The sequence below is a fragment of the Dipodomys merriami genome, unplaced genomic scaffold (genome assembly GCF_024711535.1).
Source record: "Dipodomys merriami isolate MVZ:Mamm:240054 unplaced genomic scaffold, mDipMer1.0.p SCAF_4, whole genome shotgun sequence".
NCBI classification, from domain to species: Eukaryota; Metazoa; Chordata; class Mammalia; order Rodentia; family Heteromyidae; genus Dipodomys; species Dipodomys merriami.
This window is the reverse complement of record NW_027205603.1, coordinates 11,117,076-11,144,903: the sequence shown is the minus strand read 5'-3', so window position 1 is coordinate 11,144,903 and position 27,828 is coordinate 11,117,076. Positions and strand designations below refer to the sequence as shown.

Below are 27,828 nucleotides of genomic sequence, written 5' to 3'. Positions count from 1 at the left end.
AGCGGCCCGGGGCGGGGGAGACGCGGGGACCCGAGCCCGAGGGCGCAGCCTAACGGTCCCGCGCCCCGCCCGGTGGCGCCGCCGCTGCTTCCCGTCCGCCCCCTGCGTCATGACGCCGGCGCCCCAACGCGGAAGCCGCTGGCGGCGCGCCTGGTCCAGCCGCGGGCTGAGCGAGGAGCCGCGGGGCTGGAACGCGGAGAGCCGGGCCGGGCGCGAGCCGAGCGCGAGCCGAGCGCAGCCTCCAGCCCCAGCCCGACGGATCGGGCGGAGCGAGCGCAGCGGGGCCGAGCGCGCGGGCGGCGGCAGCGGCGGCGGGCGGAGCGGAGCGGGGCACGGTGCGCCCAGGCTGCTGCCGGGGAGGGGATGCGGCTGCTTCCCCCGGCCGGTGTGTAGGGAGGGCGGGTCCCGGGCCTCGGGCGCGCGGCGGTGGAGGGCACGGAGGCGGCGGCCATGGCGACCCCTGGGAACCTGGGGTCTGTCCTAGCGAGCAAGACCAAGACCAAGAAGAAGCACTTCGTAGCGCAGAAAGTGAAGCTGTTTCGGGCCAGCGACCCGCTGCTCAGCGTCCTGATGTGGGGGGTCAACCACTCGGTAAGGGCTCGGCTGCGGCGCACGGTCCCCTTCCTCCTCCTCCACCCCCTCTTCATCTTCCTCTCCTTCCTCTTGGTCTTCTTTGCTCCCCTCCTCTGGCTGCAGCTGTTGCGGCGCGGGGAGCCAAAAGGGCTGGCTCGGCGGGTCCCGGGCCCTCCGCGGTTGCCCGCCCGCCGCGGTACCCTTCAAGCCCGACGATGTGCGCCCCTCACCCCTCCGGGCCACCCGGGGCCACTTGCACCCCCTTTGTAACGGAGAGCCGGGTGCGGATGAGGGGGTTCCCTTTGCATCTGAGCACTGAGATCGGGGCCCGTGGCGTCCTCCACCCGTCCGCGGTGCCCGCTCGGGGAAGTGGGAAGTTTGTGTGTGGGGCGCGGCGCCGTCCTCAGCTGTCAGTCCTCCTAGCGAGGGGCTGTTTGGGGGTCGCCTCTAGACGATCGCCTCACCTCTGTGGGGGTGGGGGAAAGGTGGACTTCCCCGAGTCCTCAGCCCCAGGGTAGGGGTACCTGTCCCAGGCTGGGAGGACAGAGGTAAGGCTACTGGACAGCCCGCAGCTTTAGCGCTAAGGTTCCCCCCCCTCCCCATTTCTTCCTTCCTTTAAAGGCAATAGTGTCGGATATAGAAGGGGTTTGGGGCCCAAAGAAGCCAATGTAAATATGGCAGTGGTGTTGAGTATCTTGTCTGCACCTCTCCCCGCATCGCCCAGCTGCGGTGCGGGGCTGAAGAGCGCTTGGCGGGGAGTCTTCCTCTCCACACCTCCTCCTCCCCCTCCTTCCTTGGGGAGCCGGGCCCAAGTCGTCCACTGCAGTTGGGCGGCTGGGGGCGGGCACGGGCTGGAGGGGGTCCCGGCGGGAATGTGGTCCGGAGTTGGTTGCATCGGTTCTGGGGGTTGTTTGGAAGGCTAGGCAGGGGAGGGTGCTTTGGAAAGGTTAGCTCCACGCACCGCCAGGAGTGATGGAGGATGCGCCCGCTGCGGGCTATGCGGACTGCGGTGCGAGGGGCTGAAATAGCTCTTGCCGGTACAGCAAACTCCTGCAGCGTTCATCTCATTTAGATAGGGTAGAGAAACCTGAGCCGAGCTGTTGGCTGAGCCAGGAAAGTTTCAATGAGCTTAGGGAAGGTTGACCTTACCCACTGCAGTGGGTTCACATCGGACAAAGACTGTAAGCCTGCGTTCCTTGCTTCTAATTTTTTTTTGGGGGGGGGCCGTGGGGGAGTGTATCATTTTCTACACTTTGGAAATTTGTTTGAAAACCATGTTGCCACCCCCTCCCCCCTCAACTCTTAGAGTTGGGAAAAGGGTGAAACGATGGATAGCAGGGTTTGCATAGAGTGACTTTAAAAATAAGAGCTGAGAAACGATTGTTTTCTGTCAGTTTAATGTCCGGAGTTCGTTTTACCTTCCTGACACTTTGTTTAGCTATTAGGAATGAGCACAATTAAATTAGCTCAAGTGATTGTACTCTACCCTAGAATGAAATGAATTTTTTTCCTTACATAATCAGTCTAATTAAAATATCTAATTTTGTTGTGTGCTTGTGTTGTTTAAGTTGCTAGTTGCAAGTACTAGAAAAAGTACTAGTACTAGAAAAAGATCTTATAATAAAAGCAGGACTCCTGCGTTGTCCATATTCGTGAATCTTTTATCAACATCTCCTTTGGTGTTCTGTTTAGGTCGTGAGTGTTTGGGTCTTGGAGTTTAAGAAAGTAATGTCAACAACATGTTGCTGGAAAAGAAAAAAAACACAACAACCTTGCTTTCAGAAAATTAGTGTGAGTTCTTATAATTGAACTGTGCTTTGCTGTAGCAGTTTATGTTGCTACCGTATATTTGAGTTGCTACTTTTCTTTCTTTTTTTTCCCCCATTTTTTTGCCCAGTCCTTAATTCAGGGTTTACTTTCTTGCTCATGGCTGGTGCTCTGCCACTTGAGTTTCCAGTCTTATTTTCTGCTGGTTAATCAGAGATTGTCTTTATTTCACCATGCTGGCTTTGAACTTAGATCCTCTGGATGTCAGCCTCCTGATTTTCTAGGATTACAGGCATGAGTCCATCAGTAATGGGCTGCTACATTTGTGTTTTTGAGTTTCTTTGTAATTGAAAATATTTGAAACTACTTAAGGCTTATTAAAAAAACGTACATTTAGTGTTACTTTCTTTCCCTAGTAAGAAAAGTTAACAGTTCTAAGTAGCAGCAGCTAGAGGTGTGAAATTTCCATGGTGTATAAGGTAAATGTGTTGTTTGCTCAGCAGATGGGACACATACAGTGCCAGTCACTGTGGGAAAGAAGATTGCTAAACTGCTCTCATATTTTTGTCCAGGTATCTTTATTTCCAGGCTCTGGTTTGATCAAGAAAGTTCTATTTCACCGACTTCATTTTCAAGATGTGTAAAATTTGAATCTATTATTATGATTATTGTTATTGAAGGAAGGTAGAGGTATATATGAAGATGGAATCCAAGCACATGGATACCACGTATTTCTACTTGGCTTTATTTTAGGAGGCAACATCTGGTAACAAGCAGATGTTCTATTGTGACCTTCTGTATGCCACACTTTATAGTATAATGTGAGAATAAATATGTCTGCAGTATTAAGAATGAGTAAGCATATGAATGGAGACATTTGGGGGAGCAGAGCAGAGAAGGTAATTCAAATCAATCTATTCCCTACTATTGTCATCAGGATTAATGGGGAAAGACTCTGTGAGCACATGGGCATCTTTTCCATGCTATGGTTAAAAAGCTCGAGGGGTCTGTTCTCTAATTCTTTCTTTAATGCTAGCTACTCACTTTGGCATATGAAGCCAGGTTTTGCACCCATGTTTATATGTGTGAAGTGAGGTTGTTGAACTGGATGATTTCCAGGTTTTGAGTTTTTTCTTTAAACTTCAGGATTCAATTGTTTTTCCAGTTTACTGGATGCTGGCATTATATTAAAGCCATAAAAATAAGCAGTGGGGTATAATATATGTTTCATTGCTATTATAACCTCCCAAGTACAGCAATATTCAGTGAATTTTCAAAGCCTTGACAAGAAGAGAAGGAAATCTAGAGTTTGCCAGATTGATTGTAGCTGAACTGCATTGTAGTCTATTAAGTCAAAGTATATTTGATTGAGATGTAAAAACTTGCAATTAAGGTGAAAATGTTCAAGTCCATTGTTAGTGGTAATGAAAGTCTGGATTCCGGCAATGTTCAAAGTGGAGAATAAGCCTGCCTTTGTGTGGTTGATTTGATATCTCACTGCTTTCTAACTTAAAATACCCATCAGTGAATGGATCCGCGCCAATTTTTATTTTAAGTATTTTAAGCAGGGAATATAATTGAACACATAAAGGAGGAGATGACTTAAGAAGGCAGTTTTATCTTGTTATGTTTGGAATTAAACTAAAAATGATCAGGCAGTTAGCTTCTTAAAATGATATCTTAATAGTGTAGGGAACATATTGAATGATATGAGCCAGGACTTGTTTTAAATACTTATTCTATTAGATCCTTGTACACTGTGAAGTGTGAGCTGGTTGGAAATTAGCATTTAAAACTCTGTTTAAATGTCCAAAGGAAGACATTTCATTTTCTGTATAGAGAAATTATAAGGGGCATACATCTTGTTTAAAGTAAACAGTATTTTTTATTTTTATTTTTGGTCATGGGGCTTGAACTCTGGGTCTGGGTGCTGTCCCTCAGCTCTTCAGCTCAAGTCGAGCGCTCTGCCACTTGAGCTACAGCACCACTTCTGGTTTTCTAGTGGTTTATTGGAGATAAGAGTTTCACGGACTTTCCTGCCCGGGCTGGCTTTGAACTGAGATCCTCAAATCTCAGCCTCCTGAGAGCTAGGATTACAGGCGTGAGCCACCGGTGCCCGGCTAAAGTAAACAGTATTTAAGACCGGTGCTAGGAGCTCGTGCCAGTAATCCTAGCTAATCAGAAGGCTGAGAACTGAGTCAGCCTGGGAAGGAAGGAAAGTCTGTCAGTCTCTTACCTCCAATTAACCACCAAAAAAGCCAGAAGTAGAGCTGTGGCTCAAATGGTAGAGCACTAGCCATGAGCACAAAAGTTCAGAGGCAGGGCCCAAGCCCTGAGTTCAAGCCCCAAGATTGGCACAAACAAGCAAAGAAACATAAAAGCAGATAGTACTTAGAAATAGCCAAGTGATTAATGCTAGACTTTTTAGCTTCAAGCTATAAAATTCAAATAGGCTTCAGCCAAAAAAAAAAAAAAGTGTCTGTTAGGAGGACTTAAGAATGGAAGGGAAGATAGGTAACCAAACCATAGGGACTCCTCGTTCATTTTTACTTTGTTTTTCTTTGTAGCTGACTGGTTTTCTGCACAGGGCAGGGCACTTAATGATTTCTGAACTTCACATTTTGCCATTTCTCTTCCCCTGAAAGACTTTCTGTCTCCAACTCAGTTATAAAAATGCCATAGAAGGTTTATGAATGGTCTGACTTTGGTCACTTGAAGGCTTTGTTGGTAACATGGCAGATCCCTGGGGACAGAGGCCCCCAAAGAAAAGCAAGGGCCTGGGCTGGCAGTGTCAGTTATCTGCCCAATAATAGAACTGGTGATGTTTGGTCATGGGGCTTGAACTCAGGGCCTGGGCGCTGTCCCTCAGCTCTTTTGCTCAAGGCTAGTGCTCTGCCACTTTAAGGTTTTTGAGTGGTTAATTGGAGATAAGAGTCTCACAGGGACTTTTCTGCCTGGACTGGCTTCAGAATGGTGATCCTCAATTCTCAGCCTCCTCACCAGCTAGGATTATGAGTATGAGCCGCTGGCACAGCAGATGTTTATCTTTTATAGTGTCTGTGGGTCCTGACTACGGAGATCTGTGAGGGCCTGCCTGACAACAGTTTGGATTGACCAGTGAGCATTTTTGTGAGCACAGCATCTGAAGCTTGTATTGTATTCTCAGCAAGGATAGCTATTTGAAATAGCTAAATATTGAATTGAGAAAATGGATTTCTTTTAGATTCAGTATATTATACTGAAGCCCTGAAATATTTAGGCCCTGAAAGAAGATACAAGAAGGAAAACAATGAAAATGAAAAATGTGAATGATATACAATTATATATATGTGAATTATATGAAATTATATATGAGTATCACAATGAAGTAATTAAAATAAGTAGCTAGATATTAAATGAAATTCTTGGCTAGTAGTCATGATCATGTCTCCTCATACTAAGTGTTTTTCTTTTACTTTTTAGAGTAAAGATGCATGCCAAGCAAACATACAAAATGTTTATTATGAAGAGATACTTCCTTAATAACAAGGCTCCTTAAAACGTGGGATTATACCCTGAGAACAGAATATATTTTCTTTTCCATTTATCAAACATCTGAGTATGAACTTTAGTATTCAGAAGGCAGCCCAAGGCAGGATGATCTGCTGTGCCTTTAGAAAGATTGTTCACACGAATTGTCATAAACCAGCAAAATCCGTGTTAAGTTGATAGAAAATGCAATCGACCAGAGTAATTAATTCTGCCAGCATATACTTGTAAAACCAAATTTGAAATAGACAGGATTGGTATAGTCTGGCAGGATGGTTTGTGGTCAGACAGATTAGGTTCAAATGCTGCCTTCAGTATTTATGGGTTCTTTGAGCAGGTGATTTAGGCACTGGAGTCTCAGTTTATACTTAAAATGGAGATAATGATGATTACCTGCCAGAGTTATTTTGAGGGTCAAATGAGATAGTGTATTTAAAGCCTAGTACTGTAATTGGCATCTAATAAGGCTTCAGTAAATGATGCCTAAATATGTTAAAGTTCAAATGCAGTTAGCCCAGGAGCATATTAATAAGCACTAAACCAGTGTTTGTTCAAACTTAATATGTATATAAATTACTAGGGGACTCTGTGTGTGTGTGTGTGTGTGTGTCAGACACACACACATACACACACATGGGTGGGCATATGCACCAGTCCTGAGGCTTGAATTCAGAGTCTGGGCTCCTTAGCTTTTTTTCTCAAGGCTGGTGATCTACCACTTGAGCCACAGATCCACTTCTTTTTTTTGTGTGTGTGTGACTAATTGGAGAAAAATCTCATAGATTTTCTTGCCTAAGCTGACTTCAAACTGTGATCTCAGATCTCTGCTTCCAGAGTAGCTAGGGTTACAGATGCCAGGGTTATAGTCATGAGTTAATACCACATGGGTACTAATGGACTATTAAATTGCAAACCTGATTCAGCACTGCATTTCACCTTTTTCTTAGGCACTGACGAGCCACTAGTCACGGGCTGCACTTTGAGAGGCAGGCCAGCAGAAAGGACAGCTTTGAGGAGAAATGTTCAGAATTTGTCCCTTGACTTTATGTTAGTAGTCCTTGGATGATGCATGGTGACTTCATATTATGATTATTAAAGGTAGGAGAAGGAATTGTGTGTTGCAGAGGACTGTAATTGTTATTTTGATTTAAGAAGTGTTGACTTGCAGGTGGATGGTGAGGGGACCATCCAGTTGCTTTATGCTATGGGATGCTGTAAAGGTGGGATTGGAGCCCAGGAACCAGGTTGGGATTGGAACAGAGAATGGAGTTTGTAATGTAGGTCTTTGAGGGAGGAGTTGGTGGGGGCGGGGGGCGGGGGCAAGGCTTTTGGCTTTGAGAAGGTGGAGGAAGAAGAAACAGGAAGCCAGAGGAAGCAAGAACTTGACGTTGATGGGTACACTTTTTTTTTTTTTTTTTTTTTTTTTGTCGGTCGTGGGGCTTGAACTCTGGGCCTGGGCGTTGTCCCTTAGTTCTTCAGCTCAAGGCGAGCGCTCTACCACTTGAGCTACAGCGCCACTTCCGGTTTTCTGGTGGTTTTATTGGAGATAGGAGTCTCACGGTCTCTCCTGCCCGGGCTGGCTTTGAACCGTGATCCTCAGATCTCAGCCTCCTGAGTAGCTAGGATTACAGGCGTGAGCCACCAGCGCCCGGCCACTTTTTTTTTTTGAGAGCAGTTAATTCAGATGTATGCATAAAAGTTAAAAGATTTAAGAAGTGAATGCGTGAAGTAGAAGCAGGTTCTCTTTATAGAAACTTTGAGAAGAAAGTGAAAGATGTCATTTAGGAGGATCTAAATATTTTTCTTGATTCCATCTCTTCTTTATCTTTTCTCCTCTCAACTTATTCTAACTAGGTTTATTTTCCTCTTTTCCTAGACCTCCCAGTTAAGGGGAGGGGGGGTCTATCTACTTTTATTCATGTTTCTTTTCTTTTACTTGTACCAGAGAGCCTTATGGAGGTCACATGAAGCCTAGGAATCCATTCTCAGAATAATGCTTTCAAACTAATGAATAAAAAATATAGAGGATATATCTCATCAAATTCATAGGTGCCTTGGATTATATCCCTGGACCATTGGGGGAGGGGCAGTTGTAGAACCCAGTTAAGACCCTGCATAAGAATTAAATGGGGGTGGTGGGAGGTATAAAACGGCTGGGCTTACAGAGCTTACAATATTGTATATTCAGATACACACTCTACCCATGAGTCATGCTGTCTGGGCCTTGATAGTTTCTTTCAGGGCTTTTATTTCCTATTTTTTTGCCTACTTTATTGGAGGAATGGATTATTAGCTATTAATACAGGGGAAAACAAAAACCTGAAACACAATTTTTCCTTTACAAAAAAAACATGTAGGCTGAGGCTAAATGCAAAATCTCCTCAGAGTACTGAGAGTTTCAAAGTAGTACCTTGCTATGTTAGATTCTTGTTTTGTTGCTGGGACCAACACTTTAGAGAAACAGTTTGAAAGGAGGAAAGGTTTATTTAGGCTCAGGGTTTCTGAGGTTTCAGTCTAAGGTTGACTGGATCTGTTGCTTTGCATTTAGGGAAAAACAGCATGCTGTGGTGATGAAGCGCCTGGCAGAAGCTGGTTCATCTCTTGGTGGACAGGAAGAAGAGAGGAGGAATGGGAAGGGGCCGAGACCAAGTATACACTTAAGAACAAGGAACAAGGTGGCCCACTTTTTCCTAGTACACTCACCTTCCCCGGTTCCACCACCTCCCAATAGTCTGTTCACAATGTGGATCCATCAGTAGATTAAGCTATTGATTAGTTTTGGGCCCTCATTTGTAGCTTCCAGGGTGACTCAGTCCAACCAACCTGACAATCAAGATTAATCATAAAAAAAAAAACTCATTAACCCTCATTCTTATGTAAAGATAAGCCTGTAGATTCTGATCTGGTTATCATAGCTTTTCACTTTAGTAGTTTGTAAGACCTGAGCTCCAGAGCCATTGTTTACTGACTGACCATATGACTTGAACAGGTTGTTTAGCCTTTTGGCTACTTATTTATAAAAGGATATAAAAATAGTACCAACTAGAAAGATTTGTTATGTGGATTAAATGCATCAGGACAGATGTGCCTCAACTTACAATAAGGTTATGTTCTGATAAACCCACAATAAATTAAAAATATCCTAAGTTCATCTAATACACATAGCCACAGCTTAGGTCAGCTTACCTTAAATGTATTTTTTTTTTTTATTGTGAAGATACTGTACAGAGGGGTTAAAATTACATGAGCAAGGTAATGAGTACATTTCTTAATAAGCATTGTTGCCTCCTCCTTTGTTTCCCCTTCCCATTCCTTCCCATCTCCCCTCCACCCCCCAGCACCAAAGTTGTAAAGTTCCTTTTTTGACATAATGTCTTTGTACATCTCATTGTTGCAATGGGTCCACCTGTATCCCTATTTAAACAATTTGTTTTTTCCCTTCCCCTCCACAAATTATACCAACATCAAATACAGTGAAAACAGGGGTTATACCGTGGGAGAGGGACATACAAAGCAACAAAGAAATCATCTTATAAATATGTTAGAAAAAATAGCAAGAAAGAAAAAACATTTAAGTCCTTATCTTGGGGCTCATTTCACCTAACATCAACTTAACTGACCATTTTTGCTTGTCTCAGACATATACTAGTAATTGCAAATAAGGGAAACCATGGGACCTATGTTTCTTTGGGCCTGGCTTCACTTAATATAATTTTTTCCAAGTCTTTCCATTTCCTAACAAATGGGGCAATGTCATCTTTCTGATGGAGGCATAGAATTCCATTGTGTATATATACCACATTTTCTTGATCCATTCATCTACTGATGGCATCTGGGCTGGTTCCATATCTTAGCTATGGTAAATAATGCTGCAATAAACATAGTCATGCTGGTAGCTTTACTGTGGTCTTGTTTGTGATCATTTGGGTAAATGCCCAAAAGTGGGATTGCTGGGTCATAGGGGAGCTCTATATGGAGTCTTCTGAGGAACCTCCATACTACTTTTCAAAGTGGTTGAACAAGTTTACACTCCCACCAACAATGCAGTAGGGTTCCCTTCTGTCCACATCCCCTCCAGAATCTGTTAGAGTTCTTAATTATAGCCATTCTAACTGGGGTGAGGTGGAATCTCAATGTTGTTTTGATTTGCATTTCTTTTATGTCTAGAGAGGTTGAGCATTTCTTCATGTGTCTATTGACCATCCTTCTTTCCTCTTCAGAGAAGTTTCTCTTTAAGTCTTTAGTCCGCTTACTTATTGGGCAGTTGTTTCTTTGAGGATTTGTTGTTGGGGGATTTAATTTTTTGAGTTCCAGGTATATTTTAGATATGAGACCCTTGTCCGTTGTATGGCTAGTGAAGATCTTCTCCCAATCCATGGGCTTTCTATTGATCTTTCTAGCTATGTCCTTTGCCATGCAGCAGCTCTGCAATTTCATGCAATCCCATTTGTCCAACCTTTCTTTGATTTGTTGTGTTTCTGGGTCTCTATTAAGAAATTTAGGTCTGTGCCAAAGAGACCTAGGGTTTCTCCTATTCCTTCCTGTAATGTTTCAGGGTGTCTGCTTTGACTCCAAGGTCTTTGATCCATTTGGAGCTGATTCTGGTGCAGGGTGATATATAAGGATCTAGCTTTAGTTTTCTACAGTTGTTTAACCAATTTTGCCAGCACCATTTACTGAAGAGGCTATCTTTCTTCCATTCTATTTTTTTTAGCTTCCTTATCGAAGATTTAGATGGCTGTAGGTCTGTGGGTTCATTTCTGGGTTTTCAATTCTATTCCATTGGTCCTGAGGTCTGTTCTTGTGCCAGTACCAAGCTGTTTTGATTACTATGGCTTTGTAGTAGAGTTTGAAATTTGGTATTGATATTCCTCCAGCACTGTTCTTTCTGTTAAGGATCGTTTTTGCTATTCGGTGTCTTTTATTGTTCCATATGAATTTTTGGATTGCCTCTTCTATTTCCTTGAAGAATGAGGTTGGAATATTGATAGGTATCGCATTGAATTTGTAGATAGCCTTGGGAAGTATTGCCATTTTTAAGATGTTGAGGAGCATGGGAGGTTTTTCCACTTTCTGAGTTCTGTTGTGATTTCCTTTTTCAGGTTTTTAAAGTTTTCATCATAGAGGTCCTTCACTTCTTTGGTTCAGTTCATTCCTAGGTATTTTATTTTTTGTGGGGCTATTATGAATGGAGTTGCAAAAATATGGAACACTTCACGAATTTGCATGTCATCCTTGCTCAGGGGCCGTGTTAATCTTCTCTGTATCGTTCCAATTTTAGTATATGTGCTGCCGAAGTGAGCACTTAAATGTGTTTTAGAACACTTAATGTTAGCCTACATTTGGGCAAAAACATCTGTGACAAAGTGTATTTTGTATTAAAGATTTGACTGTCATATTTGATTGTCATATACAAATACTGTACTGAAAGTGAAAACAATGAATAGACAAGCAAGTTCTTATAAATTCTAAGGTTGAAAAATTTAAGTGGAGTCATCATAAGTATTTTGGAGGCTGATTACACTTGCTTTTCTTGAAAATTCTTAAATAGATGTTGGCACAAAGTACATACTTTACAAATGTTAACTGTCTTTTTGGTTTGTTTTGGGTTTCATTGTTGTTTGTGTTGTTGTTGGTATTACTATTATTATTATTATTGTTATGGATTCTTGCTTCTGTAGCTCAGGCTGTCTTTGAACTCATGATTGTTCTGCCTGAGCCTCCTGAGTACTAGGATTACAGGTGTGTACCAGCATACTTGGCTTTGTTGTTTTATTTTGGACATAGCAGATAATTTGATTGTGTGTTAAATTGTTATTTTGATTTTTTGCATAAAGCCAGCATTGTACTTTGCATTTTTGTGTCTCTTTTGAGTTTTGTGATTTGTCATTTTAGAACTATTCTTTTGTCCTTACTTGCTTTCTGTATCTGTTTTGTTACATTCTTTCTTGAACCTGTACCACTCCCCCACCACTAATAAATAGGTTGTTTGTGGTGGCTAAAATCGAACTCACATTTAAAAAGCAAGTTATCAGATATTGAATTGATATTTCACTTTAAACTTGCAGCTGCCGCAACTTTGATATACAGTAAATCCAGCCCTCCAGTTGCTCATACTGGCAATAAAACACATATGATAGATATTTGCCTAAGTAACTAGAGTACCAAGAATGCTAATGGAGGGTAATTAACTATTATCTACTAACTGGACATGTTGGAAGCTTCATTAAGAAGACTTTGTGCAAAGTCATGAAGAAAGTGAAGAGCTTAGGCATGAGGAAAAGCAGTTTGGTCAGTAGCATCAGCTGGTATAAAGGCCCTGAGGCTGGCACTTGCTTGATCTGTTCAGGAAACTGCAAGGAAGCATGTGTGAGAGAGGGGATAAAGTGATAGGAAATGGAGACCAAGGTGGTAACAAGGCTAGTTCATGACCACTTCTGCTTGGGAGACTTGGAGAAGACCGTGACGTTGACCTTGGAGATGAAGTTGAATCTCTGAGCTGCAGAAGATGGGGAACACTTACGGGGCCTATAGGCCCATGATTGGCAAAAGCCAGCAGAGGGAATTGAGGCGTCTGCTTTGGCTGTGGCCTAGGACCTTGTTACACACAGGGTCATTGACTGAACCGTGACATCTATCATCACCTAGGAAGTTGTGAGGAATGCAGACACCTCCAGTCCTGGATCAGAACCCACAGACTAGTTCGTCATCTAGGCTTTCAAGCTCCCTGAGTTCCTTGGCTGTGTCCCAGAGAGTAGTGGGAGGGGCTGGGCTGTGGCAGGAAATTGGTCCCTCCATCCAGAGCGGCTTGGGTTTACCCTTGCCGTTGTCTTCCTTAGGAAATTCAGACACTTGAGTATAATATGTTTTCTCACCAAGACCGAAAAACCACAGAGGTAAATGGTGGGGCACGGTTGTTGATGATTGGAAACATAGCTTGGGGTCAGGTCTGAAGGACTGAGGAGTTGATGTTTGCTAGTGAAAACCCAACCATTTTTGACAAAGATCACTTTATAATGTACCGTAAACCTCTAATGGCATTCCACCCTGGCATTTTTTACTGTTCCTTAGTTTTTTTTACTCTCTAAAATCATTTCTTCTCTTTTCCCTTCTCCCCGCTACCTTGTATCTTGTCCCCTCATCTTCCTTCCCCCAACTGTTGTCCTCAGTTAGAAAGCATTGAGCCTACAGAAACCATCAAGCTCTTAGCTGCCACCCTATAATTTGCCAACTTGTAGATGACTGAATGCCTGAGTCTATAAACATGCCAAGACTTGGGCCTCACCATCTGTCTACTTTGGTAGGTGCTGGCCACACGTGGTGACTTGGATTTGAATTAATAAGCCTTCAGTTTCCAGTTCTCATAGGGAGTGCTCTGTGGTCACTTGTCACCCTGGCACCTCCCAGTGGGCAGAGCTCACTGCTGTGGGACCTACCATCTGGAAAACTGTGCACTGGATTCACAGACTACCCCACACCTCTCATGGTAATATCTACTCACTTTCTCTGTCCTGTCATAGCCCGAGTTGGAGAGCCATGACTAAGAGGGCTGCTGCAGCCCTCTCCTCCTTCACCTGTCCTCTTCCCCTGAACTCACTCTAATCTTGCTACCCCAGCTCGCTCAGGAGACTGCTTTTCCAGCATCTCCCAGGACACCCGGGTTCTCAAATCCTGGGGGCTCCTTCTTTTGGATTTCCTCCTCCCTCTCTGGTCTTACCTTTCTTCAGACTCTAAATGTTGGACTGCCATCAGTGGCTCTGTGTGTGTGTGTGTGTGTGTGTGTGTGTGTGTGTGTGTGTGTGTGTGTGTGTGTGTGTGTGTGTGTGTGTGTGTGTGTGTGTGTGTGTGTGTGTGTGTGTGTGTGTGTGTGTGTGTGTGTGTGTGTGTGTGTGTGTGTGTGTGTGTGTGTGTGTCAGTCCTGGGCCTTGAATTCATGGGCTGGGCACTGTTTTTGAACTTTTTAGCTTAAAGCTAGTACTCAGCCCCTTGAGTCACAACTTTACTTCTGGCTTTTTCTTTTTTCTTTCTTTCCTTCTTTTTTTTTTTTTTTTTTTTTTTTTTTTGGTGTGTGTTTGTGGGGCTGCTAGTTAGAGATAAGAGTCTCACAGACTTTCCTACCTGGTCTGGCTTTGAACTATGATCCTCAGAGCTCAGCCTCCTGAGTAGCTAGGATTATACGCATGAGCTACCAGCATCCAGCTGTCAAAGGCTTCTTGAGCCACGTATATTTTACTTACCTTGTCTTATTGAGTGTCAGGGCTTTTGATCACATTTTGTGGTGATGACTGAGAGATTTACATCTTTAGTTATAACTACACCTTGGGGCCTCCTGTTTAGATCCTTACCCAATAGTCCACGTGAATCTTTCATGGGTACCTCAGATGGCCCAAGCTGGACTCTGGATTTCCTTTCCTTATTTTACCCCACCTCCTGTGTCTCATGTCTTCAGCCTGTGACGTCCTCCTCTTTGTAAATCGACTGTCCGTCGTCGTCGTCGTCGTCGTCATCATCATCATCATCATCATCATCATCATCATCATCATCATCATCATCATCATCGTCATCATCATCATCATCTGTCTACCCAAAGCTCAAGCCAGCAACCTAGGCCCTTACATAGATTCTGTTCCTTACCACTCCCTGCTCACAGCTGTGTCTGAGACTTCATCTACACCCTGCTTCAGTCTTCTTCTCTTGACTACCAAGGTACAATACCGATGCGCCTCTCTGTAGTCACAGTTGTCCTCTTCCAATCCAAATTCACTATAGCAAAGGCACAAGGTCCTCTTGCTTCTTCAGTTGGGCTTTCCAAAGCCTCTAATGCATTTAAGGTAAAATTTGGACTCTGTTCTATGACTTAAGGTCTGGCTGTTCTGGCTCCGTTCCTCTGCCTTCATTGATGCTCTCTTCATCGCCTGTACTTCCCAGCCATGCGGGAGTGACCACACTACTCTCTCTTTCTGGTCCTTAAACAGCACAAGGTCAAAGCAAAGCCCAGAGCCTCTGCATTTATTTTCTCTCAGCTGCCTTCTCAAATGGCCTCTCTGACCACCTAATCCTCCACTATCAAATACTCTTTTTATTTTTCTCCCACACCACTGTCTAAGACTGAGTTGTTGACATGTATGTTCTCTCATCTAGACTGGTAAGTTCTACAGCAACTGGCACTACCCCTACACCGAAAGCAGTACCACCATGAGCATACCACATTAACATTTCATCAGTGTGTAAGGTTATTTTTGTTATGATTGAACACAACATTTAGAACATTTTGCTGAGCGGGCTGTGCAGTGCACAGAGAAAACTGGCTGCAAGTGGGTGATAAGAGGTGTGGGGTAACCACCAGCCCATGCCAAAAAGAGAGCTCCTGTTTACAGAGCATGCATACAGGAACTTTGCCTCATGAGCAGAGCAGAGAAGATTCAGCTTCCTCAAACAGTAGCAGAATGCTGAGGGGCCACCGAGGGAACTGAGCAAAAAGACTGGGTGCCTTTCTACGCAGTCTGGGGTATTCCTATGTGGAAGGTTTGCACTGCTGTGTTGGTACTGACTTGTTCCAGGCAGTTTGGGCTTTTCCATGCCTTTTTTTGCAAACTGGACGTTGAGAGATGTTTTATACAAGTCAACCCAAGAGATGATCTCCATACCATTCCCTCTACCTACACGAAGGCATGGGTCATAGAATCACAATTGCCATGTACGCCCCTGGTAAGGGCCTGCACTAGCCAAGACAGAAACTTACTGTACAGAGGAGGCTCACTGGGGATGTGCACAGGGCTGCTCAGTGTGCCCACAGCTGCCCTGCTTCTTTGTGTCCTTCTGTTCCTCTCTGGTTGTGCATCCCACATTTCTCATTTAGATACCCAGGTATTGGCTTCTTAAGATATGTTTCAGGAAGTGTTTATTTGGGCAGGAAAGAAGCAAGGGTAGTGGATTTATAAAGTTCCCTTGCAGATTTGACTCTGTTTTAGAAAGTACTCAGTCCTTTTCTGTTATTTTACCTGTCTCTATATTCTGCCTATTCTATACAAGTTTAAACAAGGTGGGTAAACAGATTATGTGATGCAGGAATCAATTCACACACTTAGTTTTCTTTGAGCACTTCATTGCTTCACACCTTCAAGCAACATCATCCGGATGCAAAGTATGCTAATAGCTCGAGGCAGCTAATTAGACTGAAAACCAGACCTTGTTCATTCATCCATGTTTGTCCCCTTCATCAGGGCCCTGTGCTGAGTTTCGGAAGTACTAATTCCAGGGTTCTTGCTAGTCTTTGGACATTTTGTCCCATCTGTATTACATAGAAGCTCAATTAGTGTGTGTGTGTGTGTGTGTGTGTGTGTGTGTGTGTGTGTGTGTGTGTGTGTGTGTGTGTGTGTGTGTGTGTGTGTGTGTGTTCCAGGGTTCTTGCTAGTCTTTGGACATTTTGTCCCATCTGTATTACATAGAAGCTCAATTAGTGTGTGTGTGTGTGTGTGTGTGTGTGTGTGTGTGTGTGTGTGTGTGTGTGTGTGTGTGTGTGTGTGTGTGTGTGTGTGTGTGTGTGTGTGTGTGTGTGTGTGTGGCTAGTGCAGCCCCTTGCCATGGAGTTTTAACTCAGGGCATGAGTGCTGTTCCTAAACATTTTCTTTTCTTCTTTTCTCAAGGCTAGTGCTGTACCACTTGAGCTGCAGCTCTACTTATGGCTTTTTGGTGATTCATTTTGAGATAAAAGTCTTACAGACTTTCCTGTCTGGCCTGGTGTTGAATTATGATCCTCAGATCTCAGCCTTCTGAGTAGCTAGGATTATAGGTATGAGTCACTGGTGCCTGGCCTCTCAGTTATTCTTCACATTCCTTCCAATTTCTATTAACCTCTGAATTTTTATAGCCTACTTTATGGTTACTAGAAATCAAATGATTTTGGAAATTCATATGTGTCTCTTTATGGTTGTATAAAGATTTTTTTTTTTTTTTGGATCCGGTCATGGGGCCTGAACTCTGGGCCTGGGCGCTGTCCCTCGGCTCTTCAGCTCAAGGCTAGCGCTCTACCACTTGAGCCACAGCGCCACTTCCGGCTTATTTCTTTGTGCTTATGTGGTGCTGAGGAATCAAACCCAGGGCCTCATGCATGCAAGGCAAACACTCTACCATTGAGCCACCTTCCCAGCCCCTGTAAAAATAATAAGCTTTGGGCCATAGAGTTGTCAGGTTTCAGTGGTTTGCCTAAAACCTTTTTTTTGTTGTTGTTGTTGGTTGTGGGGCTTGAACTCTGGGCCTGGGCACTGTCTCTCAGCTCTTCAGCTCAAGGCTAGTGCTCTACCACTTGAGCCACAGCACCATTTCCAAAACTTTTTTTTTTTAACTGAAGAACTTAAAGCTTTTTTTTTTTGGATTCCATATGTCTGTTGGGTTGAAACAACAACTTTGTGTGTAAGGTTTATTTTGAACACTCATATTTCTAGGATGAATCCTCCCCATCAAATGACCAGTGTTGACATTTGTTTAGGAATAGCCAGGCACAGCTTTGTTGAGTGAGTATTCCAGTTCCTAAGAAAAAGTTTGGAGACACTGTTGGAAAAACCAGTAAATTGATTTATTTTTATTTTTTATTTTTTCAGTGCTGGGTGTTGACCTGAGGACCCCACATATGCTAGCAAATGCTCTGCTACTGAGTTATGCCTCTAGCCCCAAATTGTCTTCTGAATGGGACCCTGAGAATTTCTGTAGTACTGTGCTTCTTCTGGCTGACTCACTGCTCCCCTAGGTTCTCAGTTCTCAAGGTGTGTTCAGGTCTTTCACAGGTGTGGCCTGACCTGGGCTTCAGAATTAAACTGTGCTAGGCAACAGCTGCATTCTCTTCAATTTGACCCTGGCTTGCTTCCGTGCTCAGGATCATAAGAAAAAACTTTTCTCTGGCCCTACCCTTCTAGAACCAAGTCCTTAGGCTTTGCTGCAGCCCTCAGACCTGGAATACGTTTCCTGCAGAAAGAAGTACATTTCCTGCCAACCTCCAAGTGCAAGTCTGGAACACAACCCATTTATAAATTAGATCCTGCTTCCAGCCAGGCGAGAAGTTCAAATGGTTTGGCATAGGAAGGCCTGTTCAGCAACGATTATGAGAAACCTGTGAGATAGTTTCGTTGTTGTTGATGAGGATTTCTTGAGCCAAAGTAGTAGGACAATAGAAAATTGAAGTGACATTTTGAAAGGAAAAAAATACATTAGTCTCGAGAAGCTTATAGTCTTTTTGTGTTTTCCCTTGCAATTTTAGCATCAATTTTAAATCTTAGAAATTTAAAACATGTCCATGGATATTTGATTCAGTAAAGAGTTTGTAGTGAATGTGTTTTATTATGGACTTTTTTTTCTGGTGTGTGTGTGTGTGTGTGTGTGTGTGTGTGTGTGTGTGTGTGTGTGTGTGTGTATTGGGGCTTGAACTCTGGACCTAGGTGTTCTCTCTCGTTTTTTTTCCATCAAGACTGGCACTCTACCACTTGGACTTTTTTTCTGGTGTGTGTGTGTGTGTGTGTGTGTGTGTGTGTGTGTGTGTGTGTGTGTGTGTGTGTGTGTGTGTGTGTGTGTGTGTGTGTGTGTGTGTATTGGGGCTTGAACTCTGGGCCTAGGTGTTATCTCTCGTTTTTTTTCCATCAAGACTGGCACTCTACCACTTGAGCCACAGCTCTACTTCATCTTCTTGCTGGTTAACTGGAAAGAAGAGTCTCATGGATATTCCTGCATGGGCTGGCTTTGAACCAGGATCCTCAGATCTCAGCCTCCTGAGCAGGTGTGCACCACTAACACCTGGCATATTGTATGTCTTAAAACCTACTTTCTTATATATTTAAATGAACTGTAAGTATCTATGGCTTCAGTAGAATTTAATAAGTATAGATCTATAGGCTATTTTCTAAAAAATTTGAAAAACATAAATATAGAGGAAAAAATTCCATAACTATTCTACCAGAAACAACAGATATTCATGTTTTGCTGTCTATTTGAACAATATATTTTTCTTTTTTGTTGATAGTAGGACTTGAACTCAGGACCTGGGCTCTTGCTCAGGCTAGTGCTCTACTGCTTTGAGACACAGCTCCACTTAAGGTTTTTTGGTGGCTAATTGGAAATAAGAGTCTCACAGACGTTTCTACTTGGGCTGACTTTGAACTATGATCCTCAGATCTCAGCCTACTGAGTAGCTAGGATTACAGGCGTGAGCCACTAGCACCTGATTCAACAATGTCTTCTTTAAAAAAACAAATCTTATCCGAATAATACTGTCTGTATATGTCCTCATCTTTTAATGCATTCTTCTCAATGGTAAGTTGTTTTTTGTTTTTTGTTTTCTTTTCTCTTTTTGGTAATACTAGGAAATTCTACCACTTGAGCCACTCCCTTACCACATTTTTTTTTTTTTTTTGCCTTTTTTTGGGTGTGTATCATTTTTTCAAGCAGTCTCTCACATATATGCCTGGGTTGCCCTGGGGAGCTATCCACCTATTTATGGTTACCAAATAACTAGAATACCAGGTGTGTACCACTGTACTCAGCTGTGGATTGAGATGGGGTCTTCATTTATGCTTCAGCTGCCCTCAAACTGCCATTCTCATAATTGTCCCCTCCTGAGTAGCTAAGATTCTAAATGTGAGCCACTAGCACCAGTCATCAGGACAATTTTTTAACTTTGAATGAGTGCCTAGTATTCTAATGAAGTTCTAATAGTCCAAACATCGAGTCTTACTTTTTGCTACCATAAATAATGCTGATGTCAACATCCCCCTGTATAAAACTTTTTCTTGGTTTGGATGATTTCCTAAGAACAGATTCCTCTTTTGGGGAATTAGTTGGTCACAGAGTATGAATATTTTAAGACTCTTGCTATACACTGCCAAATTCCTTTCAGAAAAGGTTACACCAGTTTGTAGTCCCAGTAATGTGGCGATCACTTTTTCACCTAATCTTCTACTTTGAGCATTTCTAATTTAAACAGCAAAATATTGGAATGGAGGGAAATGATACCTTCTTTATGTATGCTTTCTGCTGTAGTTTGAGCTTTAAAATGTCCCCCAAGGCCTTGGTCCCCAGTCTGTGGTGTTAGTCGGAGGGGCTGGAACCTTTAGGAGATGAAGTCTAGTGGAAGGAAATTAGTTAGGTCATGGGGGGCGGGGGGAGGGTGGGGAATAGCCTAGAAGATATTGGGACCCAGTTATTGGGGTCAAGTTTCTAATATCTCCTTTATCAATGAGACTTCTTTACCAGCTATTCCTGCTATGATGTGCCACCAAAACCCCAAATTAAGAAGGCCAAGTACCTACCCATGGACTTGAAATACTTCCTTTTTTTTTTTTTTTTGCTGGTCCTGGGGCTTGAAATATGATCTTGGATGCTGTCCCTGAGTTCCTTTTTACTCAAGGCTAGCACTCCACCACTTTAAGCCACAGCACCACTTCTGGTTTCCTGGTGGTTAATTGGAGATAAATGTCTCACAGACTTTCCCACCCCAGCTGGCTTCAAACCATGATCCTCAGATCTCAGCCTCTTGAGTAGCTAGGATTACAGGCATGAGCCACCGGTGCCCAGCAACACTTCCTCCTTCTAAGTTGACTCTGTAAGGTGTTTTGTCAAAGTAATGACAAAATGCATTCATGAGGGGTTTGCGAATACTGCAAATGGTACATGTATGAGTGGAGGTCTGAGGGAGTTCCATTTCTAATAGGCCATCTGCTGCAGAGTAAATCTTTCATGGGTAGTGGCATCTACCTGGCCCGCTGCTTCATTCAGCTTCTTTGAAACATCAAGCACATTTCGGTTGTTCAGTTGCTTAGATAAAAGCAAAACAACTAACCATACACTTTTCTAGATATCAGGGTCTGCCAGTTATGTAGAGATGGAACAGGACAATGCGGGTATGGTCAGCTGGGATTTGGTGACTTGTCAGGCAGAGGGTATCTGCACCCCAGAATTAGATGGGATCCCACTGTTTACACCTAGCCATAGCCTGTGTGACTGTGTACCTAAAGAATTTGATGACAGTCAAAAGCTTTCAAAAATACAAGTATGCACTGCTAGTAAGGAGATTGTAGTTGTATTTCACACTGACTACCTAATGTTAGACTTGATCTATGGATGATTCAAACCAAACTCTTTGGAAGATGGAATTTGTAACCCTCGGGTCCCTGATTGGATCATATGTGCTTGTTTTGTCTTGTTTGTTTTTTGTGACCATCCTGGGGCTTGAACTCAGGGCCTGGGCACTGTCCCTGCTCAAAGCTACTGCTTTAGCGCTTGAGCCACACTTCCACTTCTGGCTTTTTGGTAGTTTATTGGTAATAATAGTCTCACAGACTTTCCTGCCCTAGCTGGCTTCAAACCAGGATCCTCGTAGCTTCCTGAGGCATGAGCCACCGGTGCCCAGCTTGTGTTTGGATTTTTGAAGGTTGGATGCTATCACTTTTCTGTGGTCTTGTTGTTTGCCCTGGTTCTGTGTGTGTCCACCCTGTTGTTCTGAATTGTCTGTCTGGTGTAATTATGTCAGTCACCTCTGTGAAGCTTATCACAGCCAGGTAGGGGAGGGGTGTCTTACCAGGTACCTGAGGGCATAGGCCCCCTTCCGTATAAAAGGTAGTTGGAAAGGAGAAGAGAATATATGCTTTTGATAATTTAGTCTTTTGTGATATAGAAAGTAAGTAATAATCCTTTCTTTTTATCTTAAGATGTCCCTCCTGAGAACATTGAAAAAGAGGAAAAAAAATGAGAGGAACAGAAAACAGAGCTCTTCTAGAAAGAAAGGAATCCAAGCCACCCAGAGCAATTGTTAGCTCCACTGTCTGGGGGATGTGTTTTATTGTGACATTGGTGACTATATTTGCCAGTTTCAGGAAATTTAAATTACTGGCTACTTTATTAGCTAATATAGGCTTTAAACTTAGCCCTTGGATAATCATTCCTAGTAAAACTGCACCTGAAGTGATTCTTACTTTTAAAGCTTGAATTAAGTAGAAAATTAGGATGATACTAAATATTTAACTTGGCTGATAACCAAATAGAAAAATTATTTCTTGTTTTTATTATTTAAAATATAGCAGCACAAAAACATACTATGCTTCATAAGTTTGGGAGAATAGATGACTTTTCAGTATGAAGGAACTATGAATAATTTTTCATTTGTTTTAAAGTAAAAAAATTTTAAATTATGGGTGCAAATCTTTGATGTTCTTTCTATTTTGAGAAAATTCAAACAAGAACCCTTACTTCTTTGTGTTAAAAGTCTCTGCTTGAGTTGTAAGGATCTTCAGTATAGAGCAGTATTTTGAGTGGAATTGTTTTCCCCTTAATCAGAATGACCTAAACACTACTTTAAAATAAATTTATTCCCATTTCTGAACCTCCAAACCAAAAGACCACTTAAAAATTCACTTTAAATTTGGCTGTTTATAAGAAAAAACAATTCTGAGTACCTATGCAGTAGTCGTAAGTGATGAGTGAAGGTAAAAAGCTACTGAGAATTGTTGAGAAGAGGTTCTCCTAACCTATTTTTCCTTCAGTAACCAAAACAAAAATAATAAAATCTTATAAATAACACGAATATTTGTATACTGAAACACCCTGTTGTTCTTATACATATTAATGGAGGTCAATGTTCTTTTACATAGTGATGATTTTTGAGTCAACATAACTAGTGTGTGTTTAAAATACCACATGCCTTGGTAAGAAAAGGAATTATAGATAACTGTTCATTAACTATTAAAATATATAGGTTGATTAGTTAAAAAACAATGTGTCCAGGCACCAGTGGCTCATGCCTGTAATCCTAGTAGCTCAAGCGGCTGAGATCTGAGGATCACCGTTCAAAGCCAGTCAGGGCAAGAAAGTTCATGAGATTCTTATCTCCAATTAGCCACCAAAAAAGCCAAAAGTGGACTTTTGGCTCAAGTGGTAGAGTGCTAATCTTGAGTAAATAAGGTCAGGGACAGTACCCAGTCCCTGAATTCAAGTTCCAGGACCAGCACCCCCCCCAAAAAAATTAAAATAAACAATAAAAATTGTTGAGTATGCAGCACTTTTGTAATTAGAGAAAGTAATATAATTAGGGTAGTGAGAAAGAAATCTTCTTAAAATTGAGCTTTCATTTCAGTTTGTAAAATATATGTATATACTTTATATCAAGAATCTTTTCCCCTTTTCTAAGTAGCTATCTCTTAGAATTCTTTGACTAAAATTTATAGCTCAAATGGTACAGTGCCAGCCATGAGCAAAAGAGGCTAAATGAGAGTTCAAGGGTCTGAGTTCAAGCCCTGGTACTGCTCCTCCAAAATAAAAAGGTAACATTGATTGTATTAGAAGAAGCAATTAAGTAACAAATGATTTTTTCCAAAAGTTTTCACTATTTCTGAGTTTGGGAAAAATAAAGATTAAACTGGTGCAATGATAAGAGGCAAATAAATTTACCTAACAGATATCAGACTTTTTAATTGTGAATTTCATCCCTGAAAGAAAATGTGAACATATGCTGACTGTGTGAATTTTTATTTGTAAGTTTTTTTGCATATACTACTGCCTTATTTTGTTTGTTTTATTCCTCACAGATGTCTTTAAAAGATGCACTAAAGATAAATATCAACCACTAAAAATTTTCATCTGCTTAAAACAATTTATTGAGATCATTAAAACATAATGGGTTGGTTATTGTTTTTTTTTTTTTAACCAATTGGAGGCATTGTGAATGAATTTGTATCATTGTTTTTTAAAAATGTTGGTGAATCTTATGCAATAAAACAATCTTGTGGTCTGGTCTTATATTCCATCTCCTTGGCTGTTTGTATTTCTGGGTCTCTACTGCAGTGCCTCCTCGCCTGATTTGTAAGTGCTGTACCATAGTGCTACATTCCTAGTCCTAACCTGGGCATGAATGGCTCATGTTTATAATCCTAGCTACTCAGGAGGCTGAGATCTGAGGATTGTGGTTTAAAGCTAGCCTGGACAAGAAAGTTTGCGAGACTCCGATTAACTACCAAAAAAGCCAGAAGTGGAGGTGTGGTTCAAGTGGTAGAGTGTGAGCCTTGAGCAAAAAAGCTCAGAGACAGCACTGAGGCCCTGAGTTCAAGCCCCAGAACTGGCATGGACATGAGTATGCGTGCGTGCGCGCGCGCACACACAGAGCTATAGTTTCTAAGAAAAACTGCCTCACAAACATAGACTGATCCAAATGGGTGAAGCCTGTTCTGGACCATTCTTAGTAACTTGTGAATCTGATTTTCAAATCATTCACCAGTGACTTGTGCATAAATTTTGGTTGAAATTTGGCACATTTCTCTTGTCCTTGATATCATTAAGTTCTCACAAAATGTTAGCAGTTTATATTAATAAGGACAGAGACCACTGACAAACATTTTTTGGCATTCATTGAAAAGCTTAAAAATAGGTTAGAAAAATGTAAGCACAAAAGCACATCAAATGTTTTTGCCATAGTATATATTCCTATCCACAGAGCGGTTATTTTCTTGCACTTGATTACATAAGCTCATTAAAAATCTTCCAGGTAAGTTTGTTAGCAACAACAACTTTTGATTATAGAGTAGTTCAAGAAATTTAGAACAAGTTACGTTTACATAGAAGGAAACTGTGTTAATAATTCTTCAAGGTTTCTGTGTGTTTTGCTTTGAGGGAACTAAGACAAAACACGTAAAGGACAAAATATTCTTGTGGTCCCTCCCCACCTCATATGACCACCTCTGGCAGAGTGGTCCGCTGATTGTCATGAGCTAGGTAAGTGACACAGCACCATCAAAAATAAACATAAGTGGGTCTTGCCTATGTTGATAGAAACTACATATCCTACCTTTAAGGTACCCTTAACTACAAACAGGTGTTCTAGATGTTCTGATATTTCTTCCCAGTAGATTGTCCTGTTTATTCTTCTTCCCCAAACACCTTTTCAGAGATTTTCAGGGAACCAGATTTACCTCTGTTTTCATCAGGTTCTCTTCATTTCTTGGATTTCATTTCAGAAGTTGTAAAACGATGTAAGCACATGGTACTTGGGATTTCCCCCTTGTAACCCACTGGTTTTATACATGAGAAAGCTGAGACAGAAATAAACAGTGCTGGGAAGTTGAGCTAGGACTAGAATTATGTTCCCTTACTGCATGTCAGATTCTTTGTGTGGATAAGTTCTTCTGTGGAATGTCTGTAGCTGACCAGAAACTCTGTTGATATGTGACTTCCTGGAGATGAATTTCCTTCCCAAATCTCTGGGCTCTGTTGTGTTGAGTCCCTGACATATGGCTTTGAAATCATCTATAGAGTTCTCTTTTTGCTTTCCAGAGGTACATGCTTTGTCTAGCTATGACTTGAAGCATACTCATAGATTCTCATTTCCTGAGAAGTAGTCTTCTAAGTGGCTCAAGATGCCATGTAGAATTACTCTTCTTAGTGATGAAGGTGAAATCCTTATAATATATCCACTCTCCAAAAGCCTTCAAGACTTTCAACAATATGCACATATGTTTAAATGGGGGGGGGAGGTTTTGAGCAAAATAAATGTATAGTAAAAACTTCTAAAGATAGAGAGGAAGTATCTGTTTACTATAACCTTTGCACAGTCCTTGTGAAGGAACCAGACATTTGAACTGGAAATATAGTTTTACTGGAATAATGGAAATGTAGGTCTCAGTTTCCTAGCTTTCATAACCAAGCTGTGAGCAAGCTGATGCATTTTCATTCCCTGGTATGAGGGGGATTAAACAACAGAATGAATGAACCTAGTAAAAGAAAAGAAGACCACGTTATTGCTGTTGCAGAACCATTTATTATTGAGGTCTGTGAAACCCAAGGACAAAACATGACCCTGGGTATCAGTGACACAGACCAGGTGTCCAGTATGTCTTTCTACAAAAATCAAGCTTTAATAAATGATTCCTTCAAGAACAAGTTTCCTTGTCTGGCTCGGTGACAAATGGAGGTAATTCTTCAGTGGTAAAAGGACATGTCTTCTGAATTGTTGACTGAAAGGCGATCTCTATATACTGTAGGTACTTTGCTATGTTGGCACTGAAGACTGTGTCTCACAAGGATCTGGCTTGTGGGTCTTTTTCATCTCTCTAGGGGAAGGCCACAGGCACTAATGCTGGAAGTGGAGGTATGGCTCTAGTGGTAGAACACTCTCCTTGAGCAAAAGAAGCTCAGGAACCACCCTCAGGCTCTTAGTTCAGGCTCCAGAACCAGTGCAATCAATCAATCATTCTGGGGCTCTGACATACAGATGTGAGAACTGAAAGTCAGTGGCCTCCAGGCTCTGTATGATCCTGGAAGATGTTGCAGGTAGGTGCTCATAAAATAGGAGATAGCTATGACGGAAGAAGAGGGCCCAGCCAGCGCTGACCACACTGATGGGAAAGGGCCAGGAGAACAGCTCTGGTCATCCAAATCTGGCCACTATCCTCAAACTTACCAGAGCAAAATGGAGTCATGGGTCATATGACAGTTACTCCCTAGGAACCAAGTGTACAACACAGAAGTGTTTGAACCTTGGTGTTTCTTACAGCTTTATCAAGACAAATTGGTGTTCTTGTTTGTAATATGAGGGTGCTGCCACTACTACTCCCTCCTTGGCGCCCTCCTCTTCTTCCTTCCATGTCTCGTGTGTGTGTGTGTGTGTGTGTGTGTGTGTGTGTGAGAGAGAGAGAGAGAGAGAGAGAGAGAGAGAGAGAGAGAGAGAGAGAGAGAGAGAGAGAGAGAGAAAGAGGGCAGTTGAAATTTACTAAAAATGCTAAGTACCATGAAATTAATAAAATGTTTACATAGCTCTTCTAGACTTGTTCACTCCACATATCTCATCTGTATCAGTCCATCTCCTTCACACCCACACTCTTCCCTTCCCTCCCCTCCCTTCTCCCTTCTCCCTTCTCTTTCCCTTCCCTTTTGTCCCCTCCAGTCCTGTTTTATCTCTTGCGTTCTTGCTTTCTGCTGGGTCTAAACCCTGGAACTTTGCATACACTGTCCCACTCAGCTGTACTCCCAGTCCTCACAGGTTGATTGTCTGAGTTTCTGTGTGTAAGTAAGATCATGCATGCTTGTCCCCTGTGTCTGGTATATTTCACACAGGGCAGTGACCTCTGAGTCCATCCAGGGCTGTGGGAAATGTCACAATCGCAGGAATCGCTTCTGAAGTTTTAGTTTTGTTGAGTCTGAAGTAGGTTTTTCTTCTACCTTTTAAAAAAAGATCTGACTTGTACTATCTTACTTCAGTTGCCAGTGAGTTCTCCTGTCACAAAGAGTGCCACATCTTCAGCATATCAGAATGTCACATTTTGTTTGTAGTTTCTAAGACCTTATGTGGTAACACAAAGATGACTTCTTCACCCGTCTTGGTATAAGTCATGAGTGTGCGTGTGGGTTGTGTGTTGTGGGTGTGCGTGCTAGGCTAAGTGCTGCAGGATAAAGAGGAGATGTCCACCTTCTTTGGATGGAGGGGATCCCTCTTGCCAGAGAAGCCCTAAGAGTCATTCTGTGGTCTCAAGACATGTAAACTCCAAAGGGACTGGTTGAACTGCACTGTGAGAAACCTCAGATGCTGAAATGCTAACCTATTTTTTCATCCTACTCTACTATATTCACAGATAAAGGCACAAACTAGGCCTTGCTTCCTTCAAATGCCTCCTCAATCTAGAATTATCTGGACTAGAAAATACCCTCCCCACTTAAAAAAAAATACTGATACCACTTTTCAGAACTCTGAAAGCAATCCAGGGACTTCAAGTCCACTCCTCAACTCATTGGTGGAGTTTAATTAAGATGCAATCTCTTTGGAGATTTGATTTCCATCAGTAGATAAGAAAAACTTTGTAAGAGTTCAAGTTATGTTAGGACATAGTCAATGAACAGCCTTTGGGAATAATGAGTTTCCTGTTCCCAAAGTTATCCAAGTATGTGCTGGGTCAGCACATTTCCAAGTTGTTTTCCGCAGTGATAGATGAGTTGTTT

At 42.2% G+C, this 27,828-nt stretch overlaps 1 protein-coding gene and 1 non-coding gene across 2 annotated transcripts in view; one reads left to right on the top strand and one right to left on the bottom strand.

The window, feature by feature from the left end:
* Positions 1–148: 148 nt before the first annotated feature.
* The window catches only part of Pip4k2a (phosphatidylinositol-5-phosphate 4-kinase type 2 alpha), a 157,655-nt gene continuing 129,975 nt past the window's right edge, over positions 149–27,828 (top strand). Inside the window, exon 1 of the mRNA XM_069990504.1 lies at positions 149–591. Coding sequence (XP_069846605.1) covers positions 451–591 — 141 coding nt within the window. The 5' untranslated portion in view covers positions 149–450. The remainder of the gene's footprint in view (positions 592–27,828) is intronic.
* LOC138806416 (U6 spliceosomal RNA) lies at positions 11,067–11,173 on the bottom strand. The gene has a single exon (XR_011365860.1). It is a non-coding gene; the product is annotated as a U6 spliceosomal RNA (small nuclear RNA).